Genomic DNA, 23,269 nt, shown 5'->3' with positions numbered 1-23,269 from the left:
TTTCCTGACAGATGCGCTGGGGCTATCAGATCTGGAGATGGCAAAGAGAAAATTTAAGACAGGAGAAGAGTCAGCTAAGTTTGAAAACGTTGAGGTCTCAGCACAGCCATGGCTGAGACAGGCCACTCTGTGCCGGTTGGATACCTCACCTCCTATCATCCTGACTCTCTGCCAGCCTAAATGCCCTCATACACTGACTGGATTCGGGCTTACGCTTCTGCTTCTAGTCATCTGCAAGCGTTTAGCTTGTCATCAGGCATTAGAACATGTCAGCTTTATGATTTAAAAATGTAGAAAAAAGTTCTTATTTTACAGTGACCCAAAATATTAAAGCCTCCGAGCTTGTGAAGTAGATATATACATCAAAGAAGTATATTCTGACTGTAATGCCAGTATCTGTGATCTAATCCTCTTGGTAAAGTTTAACTCATCCTTTGGAACTAACTCAGAAGTCTCTGTGTAGCCTGCCTGCCTCCCCAGGCTGTTAGTTTTTTCATTGTCCACGTTCCCACAACACTGTTCTTATTTCTGCTAGAGCACATGGAACAGTTGATGTGACTGTCTCTGGCCACTAGACTGTGAGCATCTTGAAGATGAAAACTATTCACTCATCCTCGGATCCCCACTCCCCTAACAGAGTGTGTGTGGGGGGTCATTGGGTGATCCTTCATTGTCGGAAATATCCAAAAGAGAAATTTTAAGAACATGGATGGTGCAACGTGCAGTTGCCGTAGCAAAGCCTGTGTACACATCATATGTCACATCCCTGCCGATGCTGTTAATGCTGCACCAGCAGAGGCAGTGCTCTCATTACATGCTGCTGGCCCATATTTGTAATGTGTGTCATTTTTTATGAAATACTATCAAGGGTAATCCATCATAGAGTAACCTTTGGATTATATGCTGAGACTGATCTTAAACATAGACCTAAATGAACTTCAAAAATAATGCTATTTTCTAAGAAGGGTATGATCAAAGAGTTGTGGCTAGGAAAATAAAGCAGAACATTATGCTCTTTAAAGTCAAACAAAAGTGCCTGAAAAAGAGGTTTCCTTCTGTCTACTCCAGTGGGGGACGGGGTTATTGTGTGAGGATAAGCAGGTGACTCTGAAACGTGGGGGACTATTTCTTGTAGGACAAGTGTATGAAAATGTAGATGAGTTCTCACCAAAGGTTTGATCACCCTTGGGGCTTGCAAGGTTTGTAATCACTTTGTCTCAAGAAGTGTTTTTTGTTTTTTTTTTTTTTAAATAAAAGGACACATGACACCTTGAGTGAATTTCAGATGTCAATTGTCGGCTTACAGTTAAAGGCATTTCTCTCTGCATATCCATAAAGATCTAGGATTTTACACACATTTTATAGGGTATAAATAAAAGAAGGCTTCTAAGTCTCATCATTTTTGTGTAAATCCAGATAAGACTCCTTTGATGAGCTTAGCGTTTCCTGTTAAGGAAAAGCTTATAGGTGAGAGAAACACTAAAATTATAATTCTTTGTCTTCCTTAATTAGACTAGAGCTCCCCATAGATCTTGCTGAAGCTGTGAGAAAATCCAAGCAATAATTCACATTGTCAGGTCAGCAGATATGGGCACAGGGGTCCAACATGATGGAAGGATTTGCTTAGGTGACCTATCCATGAATGGCTCAGAAGAGGTACACAACCTTCACTGGAAATATATGCTCTGAAGATGCCGAGGCCAAACAGCAATGAAAATAAATCCCAGCAAGGTTCTTATTCCACCTTTACAGATGTCATTCCAGAGGAAGTATATAAATCCCATTAATACCAATTGATGTGGGGCACTAATTAATAAGTTCCATTAAATCATGGAGTAATGACATTTAGCATCTAATGAATGCCTCATAATCTCTTGATCATTAATATTTTATAGCATAAGAACACACGAATTGGCATTGTGGGCTCATGCAGCCTGGTTTTCTGTCTCTGACAGGGCCCCAAGGGCATTAAGTGGCACAAGGGTATTGCCCCCGTGTTGTAAGACTACACAACATAAACGGTTGAATCTTTCAGTGACCCTGAGTTCTAACACTCCCTCATTTTAGTAAATGCGAATCTGTCATTCTCCTAATTAACATCTGTGGACTGCTAGTGCCCTGGAAGAATAGAAGGGAGCTAAGATGCAGACTTTGCTGTGTAGCATTGCTTGCTTGTTGACCCTCCCATTGCATGCAAGAAACTTGCACGGGAGAAAATCATTACTTTGATTTATCACCGGGGGCTTTCTTTATTCAAATGCAATAATCACCTCACAGAGCAGGTGCCATTGCAAGGGTTTATTGATCCTCTGCTCTTCTAGAAATTCCAGGAGGCCGTCACTCACTCCGCCGGGAGATAGAGGTGGTCAACAAGAAAGAACTCAGTCTCAGGGAAGGCTGAAGGCAAGTGGGAGAAAATCCCTGTCCATCGTCGTAACGATCCGATCCGGTGACATTCGGTGCCTTTTTTTTTCCCCCCCTCTTTATTTCTTTTCTTTTCTTCCAGAAGAGGGGCTGGAGGAGAGACAGCGCTTAGAGGCTGCAGTGGGCAGGAGGGAGAGGGAGAGGGAGAGAACCCGACAGGGAGCTGGCCAAGGGGTCTGGGAGGCTGCATCCTTCAGGCGTCCAGGGAAAGGGTCTTCGGCTCCACATCACGATTCCGAAGAGTTAAATGTCACCACGCAGCCCGGTCCGGACGGGATTGCCTCTGGGTGCAACACGGGACACCGATCGCAATCAACTTGGACAAGTGACAAGACCGAGTCTGCTGTCGATGGATGTCTTTTGAGGTCGTTGGAGGGGAGAGGACAGGAGGCAGCGTGCTCAGGGGTAGGTGGAGAGAAGCCTCGAGCCCAGGGCCGGGCTATAAAGGGACGCGGAGTCGGCGAACAGCGAGTCAAGCCCCGAGTGGGGGAAAGAGAGGAAGGAAGAGTTGGAGAAAAGTAGGGGGAAGTGGGGACAGGGCTGGGGGGGAGGGAAAGTGAGGGCGGCGGGGAGGGATTCAGAGGAAAGGGGGCTCGCGGGAGAGCAGGGCGGGCGGCAGGCTCGGGGTGGAGGGGAGGCTCGGGCCGGCCGAGCGGCGGGGGCGCTGGGCGGGGGGCGCTGGGCGGGGGCGCTGGGCGGGGGGCGCTGGGCGGGGGGGCGCGCGGGGGCAGGTGCGGGCGCGCGGGGGGAGCGCGGCGCGGGGGGAGCGCGGCGCCGGGCCGAGGCCAAGTGCATTGTGTCTGGCGGCGGCGCGGGAGCCCGGCGGCGGCCGCGGCGGGGCGGGAAGCCATGGAGCCGCGGGCGCTCGTCACGGCGCTCAGCCTCGGCCTGAGCCTCTGCTCCCTGGGGCTGCTCGTCACGGCCATCTTCACCGACCACTGGTACGAGACCGACCCGCGGCGCCACAAGGAGAGCTGCGAGCGCAGCCGCGCGGGCGCCGACCCCCCGGACCAGAAGAACCGCCTGATGCCGCTGTCGCACCTGCCGCTGCGGGACTCGCCCCCGCTGGGGCGCCGGCTGCTCCCGGGGGGCCCGGGGCGCGCCGACCCCGAGTCCTGGCGCTCGCTGCTGGGGCTCGGCGGGCTGGACGCCGAGTGCGGCCGGCCGCTCTTCGCCACCTACTCGGGCCTCTGGAGGAAGTGCTACTTCCTGGGCATCGACCGGGACATCGACACCCTCATCCTGAAAGGTGAGCGGCCGCTGCGCCCTGCGCCCTGCGCCCTGCGCCCTGCGCCCTGGGTGCCCGCGGCCACCTCCCCGCCGCGGCCGCGCTCCGCTCCCGGAGCCCTCTCATCCTTTCTTCATTTAATTCCCTCCCCTTCTTGCCTCTCTTGCCCTTCTTCTCTCCACGACTCTCTTCTTTCCTCCTTGTCCTGCTCCCCCTGTCCGCCTCCCCTCGAGTCTGGGCTTTAGCCGAGCCCCCGCCCCGGCCCCCAGCTTTTATCTGCTCCTCTCCTTCCTCTGACTCCTTTCCCCCTCTCCCCTCTCTCTCTCCCCTCGTCCTCCCGTCTTTGTACACCTGCCCGACTTGGAATGCATGTGCAGATCTTCTTGACGCTGCTCCCCTACGGAGGGTGACAATAAAAAAGAAAAAAAGACCGAACCTTTCCCCAGCCGGGCACCTCTCAAGTTGTGCTTTCCTTTTAGAAATACCTTTGGAAGGAAAGCAGTGCAAGCCTCCGAAGAGGCGGAAAGAGGCTCTTTCTTGTATTGTGCAGATGTTGGGGTTAGATGGAGCTGGCCTGGCCATCCCAGCCTGGCCGGCTAATGGGAAGCTAAGGAGGCCCCAGACCTTCTTCCCGACCCCAAAGTGCAGGGTTTCCTGTTGGTTAGACGTCAGATAGCATTATTTCATTGGTGAGGCACTTGAGCACGGATAGGACTTGCTTCTAACCTTCCTGATCACTCCACCCACCATCCTCCGTTTCTAGGCACACCGGGGTGAGGGCAGGAGCGGACCTGCCCAGGCCCTTTAAAGCACAGCTTTCTGGATTTGGCATAGTCTCTCTCATGTCTGTGATACCTTGTAAGGTTGCTTTTTGTTGTAGTTGTGGTTTTTGGTACTGAGTTGTAGAGCATTAGTTTGCTTTTCCGAAATCTATGCAACACCTGGCTTCCATGCATGTAAGCAGAAGTTTGATTTTTTTTTTTTTTGTAATCTCATTCATGTAAAAATATTCAAGTGACAATCCTATTGGTGAAGTTTCCTTCTAACTTTCAGAGCTCCACTCTTATTATAAATTATTTTTCTCTGAAAGAAAAAAAAAACCACCCTCTTTCCCTTGGACTCATTATTGCAAAAAAAAAAAATCACTATATTTTAGTATTTAGTAGCCATTTAGAAAAGCCAACGAACAGACTTGTGTGGAATTACAGCGTGGAATGGAATTACATAGAAAGGAGGGGGTTAATAACATTTTGGCCTTCGGAGTCTTGTTAGTTGGCATATTCTTCATTTCTCATACATGTCAACTTCCTCCTTCCCATGGCTAGCTCAGCTGGGGACTGCCATCTGAAATCTGTCTGTGCATGGAAGGACTCCAGCACTTTTGGGGAGAAATAAGATACAGTAACCTTCCTTTGGGAAGTACATCTTTTTCTTTCTTCTCCTAACTCACATCCAAATCTGATTTCACCTCATGAAGATGCTGCATAATTAATTCTGATAGTAGCATAGTACATGAACAAACTGTAAAAGCTGGATTTGGAGGCTCAGTTATGGAATGCTCATTTAGGCAAGGCAATTTTGAAAGCTAAGCAGCATAGTCTGTCTTTGGAAGCGACAGAGCTGCATTGCCTTAGACTCTTTCTATGCCTACAGTAGTTGATTGCACGTAAATTGCATATAGTGGAATGCCTGAAACAGCAGGGCAGAGCCTAACCCAACAACAGGAGAGGGGCCCCCACAGGATACTGCACATTCCCCACCTCTGGAAGTGCCCTGGCTAGCTGAGGTGCCCAGCTCCGGGGTAATCCAGAGCCAAATATCCTAAAAGTAAAGGGACTTTAGAGGTCATTGAATCCCGTCTCCCACCTATTGTTCAAAATCCCTTCTACATTCTTTCTGGCAAATGTTTGTCCAGCCTAGCACTTCTATAAGATTTCTATACTAATTAAAATTATCATATATTTCTTGTCATGAACACAGTGTTTTAGATTAAAACAAAATCACCTTTATAACACTGGTGGTGTTTAGCTAATCCTTTGTGCAGAACAGTAAAGGGTTCTAGGCTATAACCAGAAGACATGGACTCCATTGCTGGCTCTACTGCTCAGTTGCAGTGTGTCCTCCAAGAAGTGTCCAGACCTCATTGGCCTTCGGTTTTCTTATCTATGGAATTAGGAAAGCTGACTATTCTTTAGGGAATTTTGTAGTTCTAAAATTTAACATTGTTATAATAATAACAGTGTAAATTTAGCTTTCTGGGAAGTTAATGAGCTGACATTATTACGACATGAGGAGTTGGGAGAAAATGACAGCTATCAGTAGATGATAGGATCATAATTTGTTGTTTGGGAGACGGCCAAAAATGCTTCAAGTACTTTCAACGTTGCAACTAACCTACCTTGGGCTAGTTACATAACTCTTCTGGCTCTCCATTTCATCACCTATGAAATGAAAGGGCAAAATGAACAGCTTAAAATTCTATAATTCTACAAATAGTTTGATTTTGGCACCCGTATTAGGTAAGCATTATTACCTTTGTTTTGGCATCTGACGTTTGTGGCTGCGGCGTGAATTTCTTAAATGAGTCATATGTATCTAGCAGTCGACATCACATCCAATTTAAAAAATTTAAAGAACTAGAGTCTTATGGTCTACTTTTACTTCCTTCTCTTAATTATTTTGTTGACGAGTTTTAACATTTAGAAATTGTAGTCATGAGAAATGAAGAAAAATAGACTTAGATGGGGGAAGTAGGTGGGGAGTGGGGTGGGGTGGGTACGGGCCGCAGAACCACCTGGGATATTCAGTGAGCTTTGGAGAGAAAAAGAAACGAGCTTAGAAGGCAAAACCCGGAGTTGAGTAAAAGTTGCAGAAAAGAAAGTGTGAGTTGATAATATGGAAAACATTCTCACTGTTGGAATTGTTTGCATTTCCTGTTACTGGAGGCCAGGCAGGTATTTCTGAAAGATGTAGAGGAGACAGAAACAGTCAGTCTAAACGATGAGAAATTAGTTTTGAAATGGAATGTATAGACTATCTCATCTTGATCTACTTAAGGAAAATCACAGAAAAACATTGATTTCGATGGGACAACTATTTGGGGAAAAAATCACCAAATTCTAAGTGTCACTCTTCATTATGACTCTAGTTCACTGCTAGCTCAGAGTGACCCTAGGTCTAGACTGGACCTCCAAGCAGGACCTTCAGTAAGAACAGTGGTAAATTTCTTGATAAATGCCTTGAAAACCGAGACTAGAACCCCGTGCTCCTCTGCCAGGCTGACAGAGGACTTTTTGCCAGCCCAGTTGGAGTACAGTTGTTTTTCCAGCTGCCAGGCCTCTTAACTAGCATTGCATTGGCCAGTCCACATATCTCTCTCTTGCCCACTGGGATAACTTGCGAAGGCTTTAGAGATTTTAGGTTCATTCACTATTTCCATCGTTTCCTATCCAGTGCAGTAAATGCCAATTGCAATTATGTGCAAGGTAATGAGGAAGACGTGGCATGTGGGGTTCTTTTGGGTTTGAGTTGGTCAGTTGACGCTAAATTATTCTTCCATACAATTCCTTCTTGCAGCTGACTTTTGCTGCTAAAGAAGCTGTACTGGTCAAAGTAAGTAATGTGTGCAAATGAAGTCATCCTCCACTTAGCAATTAGAAGGATAGAAAAGTTGAGAGAGCCTAGTTACAGGAACTTGAAAGAATGGACTTAAAATGTAGAGCTTCAGGCCTCCCTGTGCCACTGGGACTGTTAGAGGTTTGAAAGAAACTGTACATATAAAAGTCACAGAAAGTCAGTAAAGCGGGTGGATCACATAAGAAGCCCAGGGAATGAAAAAAAAAAAAAAAAAAAAAAAAAAAAAAAAAAAAAAAGAAGCCCAGGGAATGAGAAAAAGGTGACTTAAGGATAGGTTCTCCATTCATTCATCTGATTTATTCACTCAACGAATACATATCGGGTGTCAGGTATTGCTCTAGGTGTAGAGGATACAGGAGTGCATACATGGACATAAGTGTCTGTCCTCCTAGAATTCATATCAAGTGGTGGAGGAGTTATTTTCTAGTGGGTTACGTGGGAACCACCCGTAGTAGGTCGTGGGAAGAGCGCTTGGAGAGGGCTGCTAGCACTGGTAGGCAAATGACAGAGAATACGGTGCAAAGTGATGGAGTGCTCTGCCCTTTGGGGGACGCCGGCCCTTCTGTTCCGAGTACAGCTCTTCTGTTTAAACTACTGGATGAACATTCAAATAGGAGGACAGATGGAAGGAGACTCAGTTGGAAACATTATATAATGCTTCTCTCAGTTACTGAAAACACTGATTTTAATAAATAAACATTGATGAGGCTTGTGAATACATTATGTAGAACTTTGGAGAAACTAATTTTGAATGGGAATTAGTCATTGAAATTATATCGAAAGTTCCAACTATTCTTACTAGCCCTCCCTTTAATTTTCTAAATTTTTTAATTAAAGTTCTTCATTAAAAACCATTAACATTACATTTCAAGTATATGTACCTTGTTGATGTAAATCAAATTTTAGTATTATATATTGCCTGCAATAAACAAAAGGAAGATTCATGTTGCAGTGTTTTGTTTTCATGAAATTGAAAGGGGTAGGATTTCAGAAATGTGAAGATGATAATTCTGTATGCATATTGTTAACTTGTATAAATCATTTGGGATTGAATTCTTGAAACTTGAAATAAAACATGTCCTGTGGTTTCAGAAGCATTTTTCATCTAATGAGGTAAACAGAGATATCAAAGACAGTAGGACACATATACTTTGTCATTTTGTTCTGTGTAAGAAAAAGAAAGTAGGAAAATTGGTAGGAATTCATTGGATCTGTTCTTCATTCTGCTAATGATTTATCTGTTTCCCCTGTTGCTTATTTTCCATGAAATTAATAGTCTGTACAGGACCCACCAAGTTCTACCTGACACGGAAATAGATTGATGCTTTTCTTCAGCTCATTTGTAGACCAAAGTATCATTTGTGTTAGAATAATTATCTCCCAAGAGCAGATTATCTAGGAAAGTTGAGAGGCTAGCACTGTTTCTCCTCCCCGACCCATTAGGTCACATATGGTTCTCAGATCTTGTCTTGAACTAGAAGATGCTGCCGGCAAAAGGATTCCTTAGTTTTGGGGGTGCTGGGGATATCATCAAGACTGTCTTTTTCTTTCTTTACTCTGAAAGCAAGTGGTCTCCGAAATTTTTTTGAGCATCACTGTATATAATTTATATTTATTCATTTTTAAGTTATGTGCTTGGACCATACCAACATACGCATCATAAAACACAGACAAAAGCAAATTTTGAAGGAATGTGGTAATAGATATCAACAGAAGTTCAACTATTTTCACCCTACATTCCTAAAGATTGCTTGTATACCCCCTGGCATGTGCATACTCCACTTTGAAGAGTGCTTCTCTCACACTGCTCATTAGCAGAGCCAAGTTTCTCATCTGAGCCAAGAAAGGAGTGATTTTTCCTATCCTGGCTGAACTTTATTACTTTATTGGGGGATGTGTGTCTCCCAGTACACTGTTATGTCACACACATTCATCTTGCACAGGGGAGAGAAGACACATTTTATTTCTGTATCATCTCTGATACCAGGCACAGTATTAAACGAGCCCTTTTTAATTAAACAACTGCCAGCTCATACTACACAACTCTTAATGACTAGATTTGTGGTTTTGTTGCAAAGTGTTTTGAGGCTGAACATAGCCAAGAGTAGCACTCTATGATTCAACACATTCTATTGCTAATGCTCCTGAAGGTTATCTTGAATAGAAATGAAATTCTTACTTACCATTCTACTATCGAAAAAAGATACTTGCTTGAATTCTTTCCATCTATACACAGGAATTGTTTTTTAAAAGTGATTTATAAACACAAAAGTGGATGAGGTTTTAAGCGGTTTGGGATCAGAATTGGCAAAATCAATGACCTTTTTATTCACCATGTCTCATGGATAACATTCAGCAATGGCTTTGAGAGGAAAAAAGGAAGAGTTTTTGCTATGTCATGGAAAGTTCACATCCAATTATATCCAAGTTGCTGTGATTTTTTCCCCTTAGCTACTGATTTTTCTTCTCCAAGGCTCAAAAAGAGCCTTCAAACTCTCAAACCTCAGGCCAACTACTGGTAATTGCAAGTGTTCTTGATTGCCTTAGAAGATAAGCTTTTGTTAGGGGAGCATCTGGACACTAAGATCCATTGAGGGAGAAAAGGAGATTCCCCAGTGTAGATGCTAAGCTAGAGACCATCAGGAGTGGGAACATTGAAGGAATTTAGGCGGGGGATGGGGTTTCCCAACAGTTAACCAAGAATGGACTTTCCTTCCATCTCTGTTATGCCTGAAGGGCAGATTTTTGATCTGTGACCTCTGTGACCAAGCAAGCTGTGACCTCGGTGTGGCTTTCTCCTGTTTGACTCGGCCCACCTTTTTCCAGTCCACCTTACCTTTCAGGGAACTTCCACTGTCCTTTCATACTCAGTGGTGTGAACATCTGTTCCATTTTGTGGTACTATCTGCTGGCTAAAAGCATCAGATTTGGTCATTCTCTTCACTTGCCACCCTCTTGCAGAAGCAACTGGTGAAATAGAAAGGAAAAGTTGAAAACAGCCAAACCGGAGGATCAACAACTACTTCAAATAGGAAATATGTCTCCTTTGGAATAAAACATTAGCTCAACATTTGGGGGCAGTTCAGCTAAGATCATTTGAACAATGTAGACTTGCTTTAGGTTTAAAAAAATTAGTTTTCCTACACTTACTATCTAAAAAAAAAAAAAAAACAAACAAAACCAAACCCACAAACCACCACAACATTGATATTGTCTAAAGCCTTGCACAACTGGTTGTAAAGATCTTTATCAAAATAAAGGCATCTGTAAATAGAAAGTGGGCTTTATCTTCCAAAGCGGATAAAATTTATGACAGTTTATTTTTTTCACTTTCTTCTAGTGTTTCCCTGTGGTTAAAAGTGATTGCAATGATTAATCTATTTTACTGCAAGTTTTAACTAAAAGGATGTAACTGAACTTGGAGCATGAGAGACTCAGCATCCGTGTCTGAAGCTGACAGCCTTTGTTTGCTGCAGGGTAACTGGAGACTATATGCTGTGCTCCATCTCTCTTGAAATTCAGCCAGATAAACTGATTGCAGACCTAACAATAATGTCATGGGGCACCCATCAGAGAATGCACCAGCAAGTGAGAAAAGGGGAGCAATACGAACCGCATTTTAGTTTCTGTTATCTTAAACTGCTGAGGACACATGGAATTATTTCCTATAACTTGCTAGGTGTCCCCCAGGGTTCAGACTTTTTGATATTTTGTTTACAGGTAAAAATCAATCAACTAATTTCTCCTCTAAGGACCTAAAGGATGTGCTGTGTTCCCTTTTGGTTTTCTCAAGTAATTTGATACTAGATAGGTATGCAGAGAAAAGGTTCCAGAAATATAAATGGGAAATTCTGAATGTATTGATAATTCCAGAAAGTGTAATTGTCTCTTTGCAACAGGTCACTCAACTGCAAATCAACACTGATGCTTCCATCTGCCAATAAGCACTGATGTGCAGACTTTGGGTCTGTCACAGTAGAACAGGCAGGATTGGGAGAGTGGAGGAGTGGGGAGGGCTCTATTTGGCTTGGATCTCTTTTGCTTACATGTTCAGGATTTTTATTTGGTGTAGGGGATGTGAGCATTTGCTTCACTCAACGATCAGTCAACAAATGTTACTGAGTGTTGGAAAGGACACACTTTTGAAGATAAGAGGCTGCTTAGTGAGAAAAATGGGTGCCATGTCCTCCTTTCTTGTAGGATTGTGCTTTCCCTTAACCATACCCAGAGTAGTGAGGAAGGTCTGGGTAAGTGGTCAATTTGACTTTAGATTCCATTTCTTAAATTCTCACAATTTTGAAAACTGCTTACAGTGATGTTTACAGTTGTCATGGAATTTTAAGCCCATACATCCTGTTAAATGGTACTCAATGAAGTTATCCTGAAAAACAGCCTGTCATGTGATTGAGAAATTATGAAACTGATCATCGCAGTGACCGTTTGATGTCGCAAGAGACAACTGAAGGGGAGAAGAAACCAAACATATAACTGAGCCTAGGCCAACTGAAGCTCAGTGTTTGTTTTATGCCAGTGATGCTTCAGAATCCCTTGTGCTGGGTCACTTCATTCTTTGCACATACTGTAGGAGACTGGGTGTTCAGACAATGGAAGTATTGGTGAAGAAAGCTGAAACTCACAAGTACTAGAAAAATAATGAGATAAGCTGAAGCAAGGAGTGGCAGGAAAAGTGACAGTGATGGCTAACATGAATATTTCTGAAAAATACTGTCTTTTGTTCAACTGTGGAAACAAAACAAAAGACACAAGGAAAGCATTTGCTATTCAGTAGTAAAAGATAAAACCCAGCCAGAAGATGTCCACCGAAGAAGCATCAAAGTCACATTGTAGTTCTTTCCTTTCCTTTCCTTTTTTTTTTTCTCAAGAGTTACCTTTTCTTTCTGGAGGAGTCTCAGCTTGGTAGGAGGAAAATGGGTGAGCTCATGTAGAATCAAAGATCCATAGAGTTGAAGGGAACTTTGAGCAGTGATTCTCACCCTCTTTTTTTTTTTTTTTTTGCTACGAAGCCCGTAACAGAAGATTTTCACATCTGCTACTAGCACCTATCAGTTCCCGGCATACCAGTTCAAATTCCCTCCTTTTCTTTCTGAAAGCTTATTTTCAGAACACCTGTGAGGGAGGGGGTGTTGTAATCAGCATCATTTCAAATTTGTTTTAATTTATAAAACAGAGTCTACCATTTGGCTAAGGGAGGCCTTCAGTTTTATATAGAGGAAGCTAAACAGACAGCAGTCTGATGGGCAGTGGGGATGGGGGCTTTATCTACATTGCATAGTTTTCAGGCGTGGACGATTGTAATGGGAGCTGATGGATATTGTGCACATTGATGGTTTGGTCCCCCAAAGTCATCCCCAGGCATCACCACTGATTTGGAAAATTGGGAGCCATATAAATAACTCATTACCTGTTCATCTTCAGAACTGGTCCCAACATACCTGAATTGGGAAAATTTTTTTAAAGTGATAGGAAAAAGAGTATAGAAGGTCGCACTTTTGTATGCCCTCCAAGTGCGACATAGTTATTGAAAGAAATATATCTGAGAGCCCCTGAGAGGCATTAAACAGAGTTGTTCCCTTGTCTCTAATCCACGTATACAGATGACTCTGCAGTAATATTTTGATATGCCATGGGGGAAATTGAGTGCTTCTTACTAACAGGCCCCAGATTTTCATTTTGGAAATTTGTGGCATGGGTACTTTTTAGAGCATATTTTTATTTCTAAATGATAACAGAGTTTTTGTTTTAGCATGCTTCTTGTTCTATTTACAGGTTAAAATGGCAGACTCCTTTTTTCCCTGTGGCCAATTGTTCTATATATGTAGTTTTTCTAGAGTTGTTTTTATTTCTGAAAAGGCCAGGTAGAGCAGCATTTCTGATTAGGTATGAAACATTATAATTTGAGCTGTGGGTCTAATTTTTTAAAATGCAGTTAATAAAGCACTTGGCAAACATCTACTTACATAGGTGGATTTATCAGTTAAGGATCTCTTGGTGCCAAATAACAGAAAACCCAAATAAAAATGGCTTAACCTACAAGGAAAATGTGTTATCTCCCATAACAAGATGTCTGGAGGAAACCTGTTCCCTGGGCTGATTAAAGATTCAGTGCTGTTGGGCTTTAGTAGTCCCAACATGGGTGTTTTTTTTGCCTTCAGGCTTGTTTCTTCCTGGTCACAGCAGTGCCATGAGTCACTTCCTCACACAGCTGACAGTTCAAAGGCTAGGAAGGAAGAGAGGCCATGCCCCATTTTTGTGAATCTATTTTATAATAAGTGTAATTTCCCAGAAGTCTCTGAACAGACTTCCCACTGGTCTCATTGGTGAGATTATTGTCACATGACCATTCCTAAACCAATCCTTGGTGAATGGAATGGAATTATCATAATTCCCTTAGACCAATTAATTTTTTCCCTGGTCCTGGTGAAGAGCCCAGTCTCCCCAGGGGAGCATTTAGCTGCCTGACAGATGAGCAAAATTTGGTCTCTGTCAGCTAAGGAAGTGTGGACATTGTATATACAACCACAGTGCACAGTGGTGGTGTCTGGGGATGACTGGAGGACCAAATCATTCATGTGTACAATATCCAAACTCCAAATGGCAGTCTGGTCCTACCTGTGGTCATTCTGTAGATAGATCAGGACTGAGAAGAGAACCCAGATTTTCTACTAGCTTTTCCAGATTTACTATGTTCTCTTTATCTATCCTGCCCTGATGGGCATAAGGGAAGAAAAACATCTTTTTCCTTTTACACTCCAGCTTCTCTGGTTGGGACCTTATAAAACAGAAGACAGATTAACAAAAGAAAACAAATAGATGTTTGAAATGTGCATGGTGCATATATTTGGGAGCACTCAGATAAGTAACTCAAAGTGGTGGTTAGAACTTGGGCTGATATGGCATCATAACAAAAGAACAATACATTTTTAAGAAGAGACCATACAAAGGAAAAGGACTTTGAGCTTCTAGGACTGACAAATTGTGGGGAGGCAAATATATGAGGGAAACCAAAGACAGATAATGACTAGTTTTAGCAATTTTTAAAATGTAGACTCCTTTGGTACTGTCTCTGGGATGATATGAGTCTAGAGATGCCTCTGGTGATTAGCTTCTATCCTCTCTGGTAGAGAGTGGAAGGAGGAGAGCAGAGAAATTTTCTTATATCTACTTCTTCTCAATTGCCTTCAGCTCACAATAATCCTCATGAAAAAGTGGCATATTTTGGGGCAGCATACTCTGCTACCTTTCTTGGGCACTTGAAAGTGCCTTGAAAGCCTGGTGCTTTTGTGAAGAGCTGGTTGTGGTTCTTTAATCTCGAGTGACCCAAGGACTTCATGATTGTTTCTAAGGAGGCTTATTTATAATTGCACTTAAAAAAATGGAATGTAAAATGTTCAAAATAGTGCATTTTAGGGGATGTAGACATATTCTAAGGTCTGATAGTGCAGTTGCTATAAATTTCATATGCATTGGGTTTGGTGAGATCAGGATTTCAGTGCTTCCTGGATGTACAACTTTATTCCCCTACCCCACCAACACACAGAGAAGGTCAGTGCGCACCAGAGAAGAGTTCTGTGGAAATCATTATTCCGAATATGCCTGACCCCCACCCCCAAGCCAGCCTGGTGTATAAAAGTCTGTTCACCCTACAATATGACTTGTTTTAATTTCCCGTAGGAAAATAACAGTGACGATAATATGTTTCATTATCATCCCTTGACCGGTAACCCACTGACCATTATTACAAACTACTAAGTGCATCTATCACTATAACAACTTGAGAAAGAAAATTAGCAAATCCTCTTGCTGTTGTCTGTGTCCTGATGTGTTGGTAGAAGCACATGCTCAAAACCTGAGAAACTAACCAATTCTAATTTGAAGAGATGCCGCTTTACTAGTGTCTTTATAGGGCTTGAATAATCCTTGAAATTTCTGTGAAGAAGTGTTTGCTTTCAAAATTGCAAAGCTGGTAGGCCACGTGAGGAAGCAATTGTTTGGCCATGTATGATCTTGGGTTTGGAGGAGGGAGTAGAGGGAGATTGTGTTAGGATGAGCCCCAGTCATCTCAGCAGGCATGTTCAAGCTGACCCACCTCAGTGCACCTCACATTTTCTGATGGAATTACTATGCTCCTCTTGGATGTCTCATTTGAAACTGAGAGACCTATTTATTAAAGCTTGATACCTCTTTAGAGCAGGAATTTCAAAGCAAGAAAACAATCTGAACCATTACAGATGGGCTGAGCTAGCAGGATTTTAGCACAGAAGCCTCAGAAGATGGTGTAGAGCCACAAGGTATGTGGGTGGACATATATTTGGACCACCAGATTGCATGCCAATTTGTAGGTTCAAAAAAAAAAAAAAAAACAAGAGAGCAGGCAGGAAAGAAAAGAAAGCAGGAAGGGACAAATGAGCAGCTATTTGGTGAATCTTTGGAGGACCATCTCTATGGGCATCTTGTTTCTTTAAATATAAAAAATTAGTACATTTATTTATCTTTCTAAAATCCAATCTCATCATGTCTTAGCTTTTAATAAAAATCTCTGTCTGAGGGGTTCCTCAGTAAATTAAACACAGAATTACCAAATGATCCAGCAATTCCACTCCTAGGAATATACCCAGAAGAATTGAAAACAGGGACTCAAACAAAATCTTCTACATGAATGTTAATAGCAGCGCTATTCACATGAGCCAAAATGTGAACACAACCCAAATGCCCATCCATTGATGAATAGATAAACAAAATGTGGTATATTATATAATGGAACATTATTCTGCCATAAAAAGGAATGATTTGCTGCTAATCTTGAAACCATTGTGATAAGTGGAAGAAGCCAGACACAGAAAGCAATGTATTGTATGATTGCAGTTATAGAAATATCCAGAGTAGGCCAATCCGTAGAGAAAACAAGGATGAAAAAAAAAAAAAAAGAAAAGAAAACAAGGATGGAGGAATGGGTAGTGACTGCTTAATGGGTTTTCTTTTGGGTTGATAGAAATGTTCTGGAAAAAGTGGGAATGGCTGCACAATGTACTAAATGAAATTGAATTGTTCACTTTAAAATGGTTAAAATGGTAAACACACACACACAAATCTCTGATGGTTTCCCACTGTTCACGGCTATACGTATAAACTTCTCAGCAGTTCATAAAAGATCATAAAATAATTTTCACTGTTAGCTCCAACTATCTTTCTGGTTATATACCTGGCCACTCCTCTGAGAAATCAAAGGTCAGGCTATACCAGCCCATTTGCTGTTGCCTCAATACATACACCCTTCACTATCTGTATCATTGCATATCCTGTTTCCTCCGCTGGAAATACCATGCCTTCTTGTCCATCTGGGCTCTCTTTCTTGAAGGCTTAATGTCATACTTAATTCCTTGACCCTAGCCTCAGCCCCTCTGCAAGGTTAACTGCTTTATTAGCTGAGACCCCAGTGTGCTTTATACATACCTCTATGATGGTACTTCCTACGTTGTACTGTGGTTTGTTTCCTTGTTTTTTTTTTTTCCCCTACCTTAAGGCCAGGGACATATAGTACCCAGCGTAATATCTGGCACATGGCAATCTTTCCATAGAATGGCTGTTGAAAAAGATTACTTTGGCTTGACCCATATTATGGTCATCCTATCTGGTTCATTTTCTTCTCACCCACTCCATCATTTTTTTTTTTTTCAGTTCAAGGATAAGGAGAAGGGAGAATTATTCTCAGTTTTCAAAGCCTAGGACTCTAATAATTAATTTAAAAAAGACAAAGTCCTTGGCATTTTTAAAAAGTAGTGATAGTAGTGGAGGTAAAAAAAAAAACATTTATTTACGCTATGCTTTTATTTTTGAAGTGTTAAAAAAATCAGTGTAAAATTAACAGAGTGCTTCTTTATGGGGGATTTTCTTTATAAATGTTCTTAATCCTGAACTAAAGGATTGTATTATTATTGAGGTTTTCTTGTCTTTCTGCTTATCTCCATGGGAAGTCTCTGCTTCCAAGGAACTGTTCTGTTGTCTCTGTTCTCTCACAGGACCTAGTAGGGGGCTTTAGAAATATTAGGAACTCGGTACAGACACAGTGTTTTGCAAAATATTTCTTTGTACAGTTCGGTATATTAAATACACTTTTTTTAAAAAAAAATTGTTGTAAGTCCAGTTATATACTTCCTTTGGCCAGAAAGCAGAATGGCTGGAATAAGCTACAGAAAGGCTCTTGGTTGCTGCCCTTCATCTGTCTCTTCACTGAGCTGTTCTGCTGTGTGGGGCTCATTGCCAGGGAGGCTCTCCAGCTGAGGGTGAATTGCATGGGATGCAAGAGTGCTCTCCTCTAGCGGAGGTGGCTCTCCTAGAGACCAGTGGCTTTGCTGGCCCTCTGAAGTGATTTCCCTCCCAGCAAGTTTATTTTGCAGTTTTCTGAGGAGACAGAGGAGTCAAGAGATGTGGGGTATCTTCTCCACCCTGTTATTAACTCACTATGTGACCTTGGCCAAGTCACCTCACCTCTTCAGAGCCTCATTTTCTTGTTCGTAAATAGAGATTGGATCACTATAACCTGTTGGGTCTCTTTCAGCATTAACTGGCTGTAATTATCGGATGCCCAGAAAACAGTGGCTTAATTAACTCTGCAAAGTATAAGGATAGGAAAAGGTCAGTTCTTTCTAGAAGCAGGTAAGCAGTAGGACAATCCAAATTTGAGAGCCTTTTCCTGTTTTCAAACTGTTGCACCCGTGTGTCTTTTCTTTGCTCTTTTGTATGTGACAGGTTTTCTTATTGCTTAATTTTCTTTTATGTTTCCTGAGGATTTCAAAGGAGAAAGCGGGACTTTCTATATTGTTCCAGGGATTCTCTTCTGTGGGAGCAATGCTTGCCATTTGGTTGGAAGAATTCAACTGTATAATTTTTTTTGCTTCTTAGATGATTTCATAGGGAATTGGTAATAATAAGGTATATCTGGTTTTAGGGACTGGAGACAGAGTTTATAGTAGAGAACAAAAAGGAGTACCCTTTAGAAAATTGCATAGTATAATTTAAATTTTGCCTTACTCGCTCATTTTTAAATGTCTTTGAGGAAGTTTTGAAAAGATTTTGATGAAAGAAAAAATCATACACCTTTTTTGTTACTACAGGAAAAATTCTAGCTTTATTCCTTCTTTGCTTCAAAGAGTATTTAATACTCATAATTCATGTGAAGTCAATGAGGAGTCTACAATTATGTGTTATGCTTCATTTTGTTCAAAAGTTTTAAAGGTATGCTTTCTGAATTTAGTTATCCATTGCATTAAATACCTGGATGTTATACTTGATCGGTTTAATTTAATTCATATTATGAATCCTGATTATTCATTTTAGTTTCTTTTTCCCCCCTCACATAATATTTTAGGTGGCTTGCCACATACTGTAACTGGAGTAATAATTAATTTTACTGAAAGCCTTATTCAGAAAATTTGAATGTGATATGACTTCTGTTGACTCCAAGTTTCGTCCTTTACCAAGGAAAAGATATATCTACATAACCTCTTTCGTCATCCATGGCACTGATTACAATGGCTAATTGTAATTAGCCTCTCAACTTCCAATCCTTGATAGGACCAGTTGTTTTTACTTAAATCCTTCCACACAAACCAGAGACTGGGTAGGCAGGCCAGTCATCAACCTTGTCTCCATCAGGGTCAGGCTGGTGCTTATCAAGAGAGCCAGAGTGTGACTTCCGGAAGACAGACTGTATGTTGTTTAGGGTATTGAGGTAGTACATCTCCCCTTGTCCCTGTCATAAGCATTTGGTTATTTGGAAGATGTACTTAGAAGATTATCTAAGAGCAGGAAAATAAACCTGTGTAGAGAAAGTTAACTACTAACCTACCCTGAATGGTGGTGGGGAAGATGGGTGAGGAGCAAGTTCATAGAGAAGGAGAGGAGAGCCATCCCATAACGGTCTTAATTTTGGTCTCTTGGTTTGGGAATATATTGCTTAAAAAGTTTCTTCATTCTTTGGGGATTTTGTTTCTTCATTTCCTTTTACAAACGGTAATACTAGGGAAGAGGCTTACACAATCCGTGGGAGACTATGAACTAGGTAAGTGAAATTTCTCTGTAGTAGCCATATGATGAGGCATGAGAGACTCATGGAGTATTAAAGAAAGCACCTTAAATGGACACAGCAGATTCCTTCCACATCACTTAAAGCAGCTATTCACAAGGAGAAAAAGGACATATGTTCCCTGAGTAAGCGTGTGTGGTCCAGGAGAATGACATTGAAACTGCTGGCAATTACCATTTGTGTACAGAGGGGGATGTGTCCATGTGGTTGGGGGTTGGTGTGTGAGGTGAGGGATGGGGGCTGGGGCCTGGGAGGGGGAAGACGCAGACACCTGGGCACCAGGAATTCCTGGCCTACCCCTGGCCCTTCCTGCTGCATGTAGGACCTTGGCAAGTCGCATAAACCTCTCTAGATCTCTGTTGGTCATTTTTATTTTATTTTGTTTTATTTTAAGATTTTATTTGAGAGCACCAGCAGGGAGGGGGGAGGGGGAGGGGCAAAGGGAGAAGCAGGCTTTCCACTGAGCAGGGACAGCACCCCCCACCTCCCCCTCCCCCATCCTCCCACCCTCCTACTCTAATGCCTCAGGGCTCCATCCCAGAATCTGGGATCATGACCTGAGCTTAACGGACTGATCCACCCAAGCACCCCATCTGTTGGTCATTTTTAAAGTGAAGGGTGGGATTTCTAAGAGTTTTCCAAATTACTACATTTTATGATTTATTTAGAGTGTCAGGAAGTCAGAGTGAGTTTTCCAGATAGCTAAAACCTACCTTTCTGTGCATCTTAATGGATGGATGTATTTATTCAATGCATTATGCACACCCCGCCCTCTGAAACAGAGAGCACTAAATTTAGCTTTTGCATAATGATTCAGGTTATCATTCAGGTTATCATTATGAACAATGACATAATACTTAGGTACCCTTAGAGAATGCAGAGGTGTGTAGAACTATGTGCCTCAAAACTAAATAACACAGTCTACTATTCTTCAAAGAAATTGTGCTTTCTCTGATTTTTTGTTTTAATGCTTGCTGTTTTTCTAAATATCTCTTCCTTTTTCTTCTGTTGCCTGCCTCTAGCTTCCCTTTTATATATCCCGCTTTGCTGTTTCTAATGGGCTAGAACACAGGGCTGTAGATGAAGCACGTAGGAATTAGGCCTGAAGTTAGTGCAAATAACCTGTAGGTGAGTTTTCAGGAGGGACTCCTGTTGAGTGAAGACTGCGGGACTTGGTTGTCATTGCTGCAGGCTTTTGGGGGTTCTTCTGTGTTGCAAGGAGCAAATTTTGCAGAAGTATAGTCTGAAGTACTACTTACTGAATGCTGTAAAGTTTGTGACCATTCTTCCTCCAGTGAGATCAAGAATGGTGACAGGGCAAGAAGGCCAAGAGGGCTCAGAAATAGAAAGAGGTCACTGAGAAGACAGATGGACAGACCTGTGAGAGTGTCCGGATGATCGACAGACACGGCCAGATCTCCTTTGTAGGGCATCCCACACAGTTATTTCGGTTCACAGCCTTGGCTTGCCGGCCATTCTCTACCATGACAGCCCATTTCTGCCTCCTTTAGATAAAGCAGATACAGGGGATTGGCAGTGGCAAGGCTGAATTAGGACCCATGGATGCTGAACTCCTAGTTAATTGTCATCCTATTGATCCTCCAGACCACTTGTCGCAGATTAAGAAAATGTAAATTGGCGATTCATTTGCTGTGTATTTACATGGAAATGCCACTTTATTAGCTTGCAAAGTACAGTAGCTTCCATTTCAGCATAAATTTGGACACTGACTAATTTGCACTTGTTTGATCTTGCAAGCTTGGCAATTTTGGGAAACCTCCTACATCTCCCATCCTCCCTCCTCATAATCTCACCTCACCCATCCAATAAAGCCAAGAATGTTGCTTTAGGCTATAGGATCCATATTAAAAAATACTGCTGGGTTTCTTCAAGCTTTTCTGATGTAAACTAATTAATTAATTAATTTTATGTTTATGTAACTCCCGAGGGTGATAGGGAGATGTAGGGGAAAAAGCCAGGAGACCACCAGTGATTAGACCAATGGGACTGTATGTGTCATCCTTTTCGGCACGGTAGTTAAGTGTGCCATGATTGTGTGCCACCTATGTTATTTTTTTCCTCCTTTTTAACAATCAGCGTGGGTGACTATGGGAACAGTCTGGAGGCACCTTCTGCTACTCATGCTGACCCCTCTTCACTTCGAGAAAAAGACTGTCATTCTTGATTTTGGGATTCTGGAATTATGGTCTCTGTAACAGTATAGCCTACGGCCTTATTTATCCAAGGCTTCAGATTGACTTCTTCTTTATTGATTTGGGCTGCTAATCATGCAGTCTGTTGGACTGTTTCTAATTATTTTGGCTATCTTAATTATTGGATTGTGCATGATCTGCTCTATTCAAATAATTTCTCAGCAAAAAGAATTAAACCAACTCAAGAGAGTATACACATCTACCTAGTTCCTATCTGCTCTGCCTCTAGCCCTTTGTATCATGTTAAATGAATCAGTTTTGCCTCCCCCTTTTTAATTTTCCTCTCTGTGAATACAGAGAGAATGATATTATCATGTGGCTTGAGATTTAGGGTCACTGGATATCAGGCACTAGCCAAATGTAAATCTTCACTACCAGTTTGATTGGACCATTCATGCTGACATAATTATGTTGTTTAAATCTTTACATTTGTCTTCTTATGAACTTTCACAAACGTGTGCTCATTGTGAAAAATGCAGAAAACTGCAGAGGAAAACAAAAATCACTTATAACCCTGCGACTTAGTTAAATAGGCCTGTGAAAGTTTGATTTCTTTTCGTCCAGTCAAATATATACACAAAGACATATTTGAGACAACACAGTGTATACTGCTTTGTATCCAGTGTTAAGCCACAAGAATTTTGCGATTTTCATCATTTTTAATATATGCATAGTATTTTAACGTGTGGATGCCCAAACTTGTAGTTAACTCATCTTTCCGACTCTCATCTGTCCTCATATCCCTTTTTTTCCCTACTGATAGGATCATGTATCTGAAATAAAACTTGATCATATCGCTGGCCTGCTTAAACCCTTCTGTGGCTCCTGATAACTTCCCGGAGGAGGCCTGGCCGTGGGGGGAACGGCACTGGGCTGCCTGTTCTCTGCCAGCCTCCCCTCTGGGCTCTTTATCCTCCTTTCTCTCCACTTCATGCTCTGCAACCCTGAACCTCCATCCTGGCAGTCCCTGGAAACGCTCCTTATCTCTGCACTTTTGCTTTGACTCTTCTTCGGTCTGGAATGTCCCTTCCTTCCCCTAGTGTCACCACCCATGACCTGGCTGACTCAGACTCAGTTTTAAAATTCACTCTAGGATGGCTTCTCTGACTCCCCCTCACTGGGAGTGTGCTTCTCTGGGCAGTCCTGAGGCAGCCTGTTTGTATTTCCATCACGTATGTGACTCCTGGCCCCCTCCAATCCGTTCTCCACGCTAAGGAAAGAGGGAAGTGTTTTTTGCTTGTTTGTGTCAAAAACAAACCAAACAATCAATTCTGATCACATCATCAATTCTGATCATTTATAATCTGTGGTGACTTCCAATGAGGCTTATAATAAAGAGCTTCAGGCTTCCCATGGTCTAGCCCCACTTTCCTTTCCAGCAGTGTCTTTTCTGATACCTGCCCCCACTCTGTACCCCAGCACCACACATCTTCACAGCCCTGTCTATGCCCTTGCTTCTGCTCCACAAGGATATTCCTGCCTATTCTTGAGAACCCAGCCTTGATGGACTGCCTCCACCTTCCCCTCATGGCTCAGGCATCCTGTTCTATGGTTTCAGAGCCCTGTGTTCTCCTCTATGTCAGAGTTGTCATCTGACATTGACTTGTGCTATTATTTCAATAATGCCAGTGTTGCTCAGTATACTCTAAGCTCTCTGAGGGTAGA

General features: G+C 42.3%; 1 protein-coding gene across 1 annotated transcript in view; it reads left to right on the top strand.

The window, feature by feature from the left end:
• Window positions 1–3,085: 3,085 nt before the first annotated feature.
• TMEM178A (transmembrane protein 178A) overlaps window positions 3,086–23,269 on the top strand; it is a 51,342-nt gene continuing 31,158 nt past the window's right edge. Inside the window, exon 1 of the mRNA XM_041757415.1 lies at window positions 3,086–3,673. Coding sequence (XP_041613349.1) covers window positions 3,274–3,673 — 400 coding nt within the window. The 5' untranslated portion in view covers window positions 3,086–3,273. The remainder of the gene's footprint in view (window positions 3,674–23,269) is intronic.

This window comes from Vulpes lagopus, chromosome 5, assembly GCF_018345385.1.
Source record: "Vulpes lagopus strain Blue_001 chromosome 5, ASM1834538v1, whole genome shotgun sequence".
NCBI classification, from domain to species: Eukaryota; Metazoa; Chordata; class Mammalia; order Carnivora; family Canidae; genus Vulpes; species Vulpes lagopus.
Note: the sequence above shows the minus strand (reverse complement) of the source record. Positions and strands in the feature narration are given on the sequence as shown.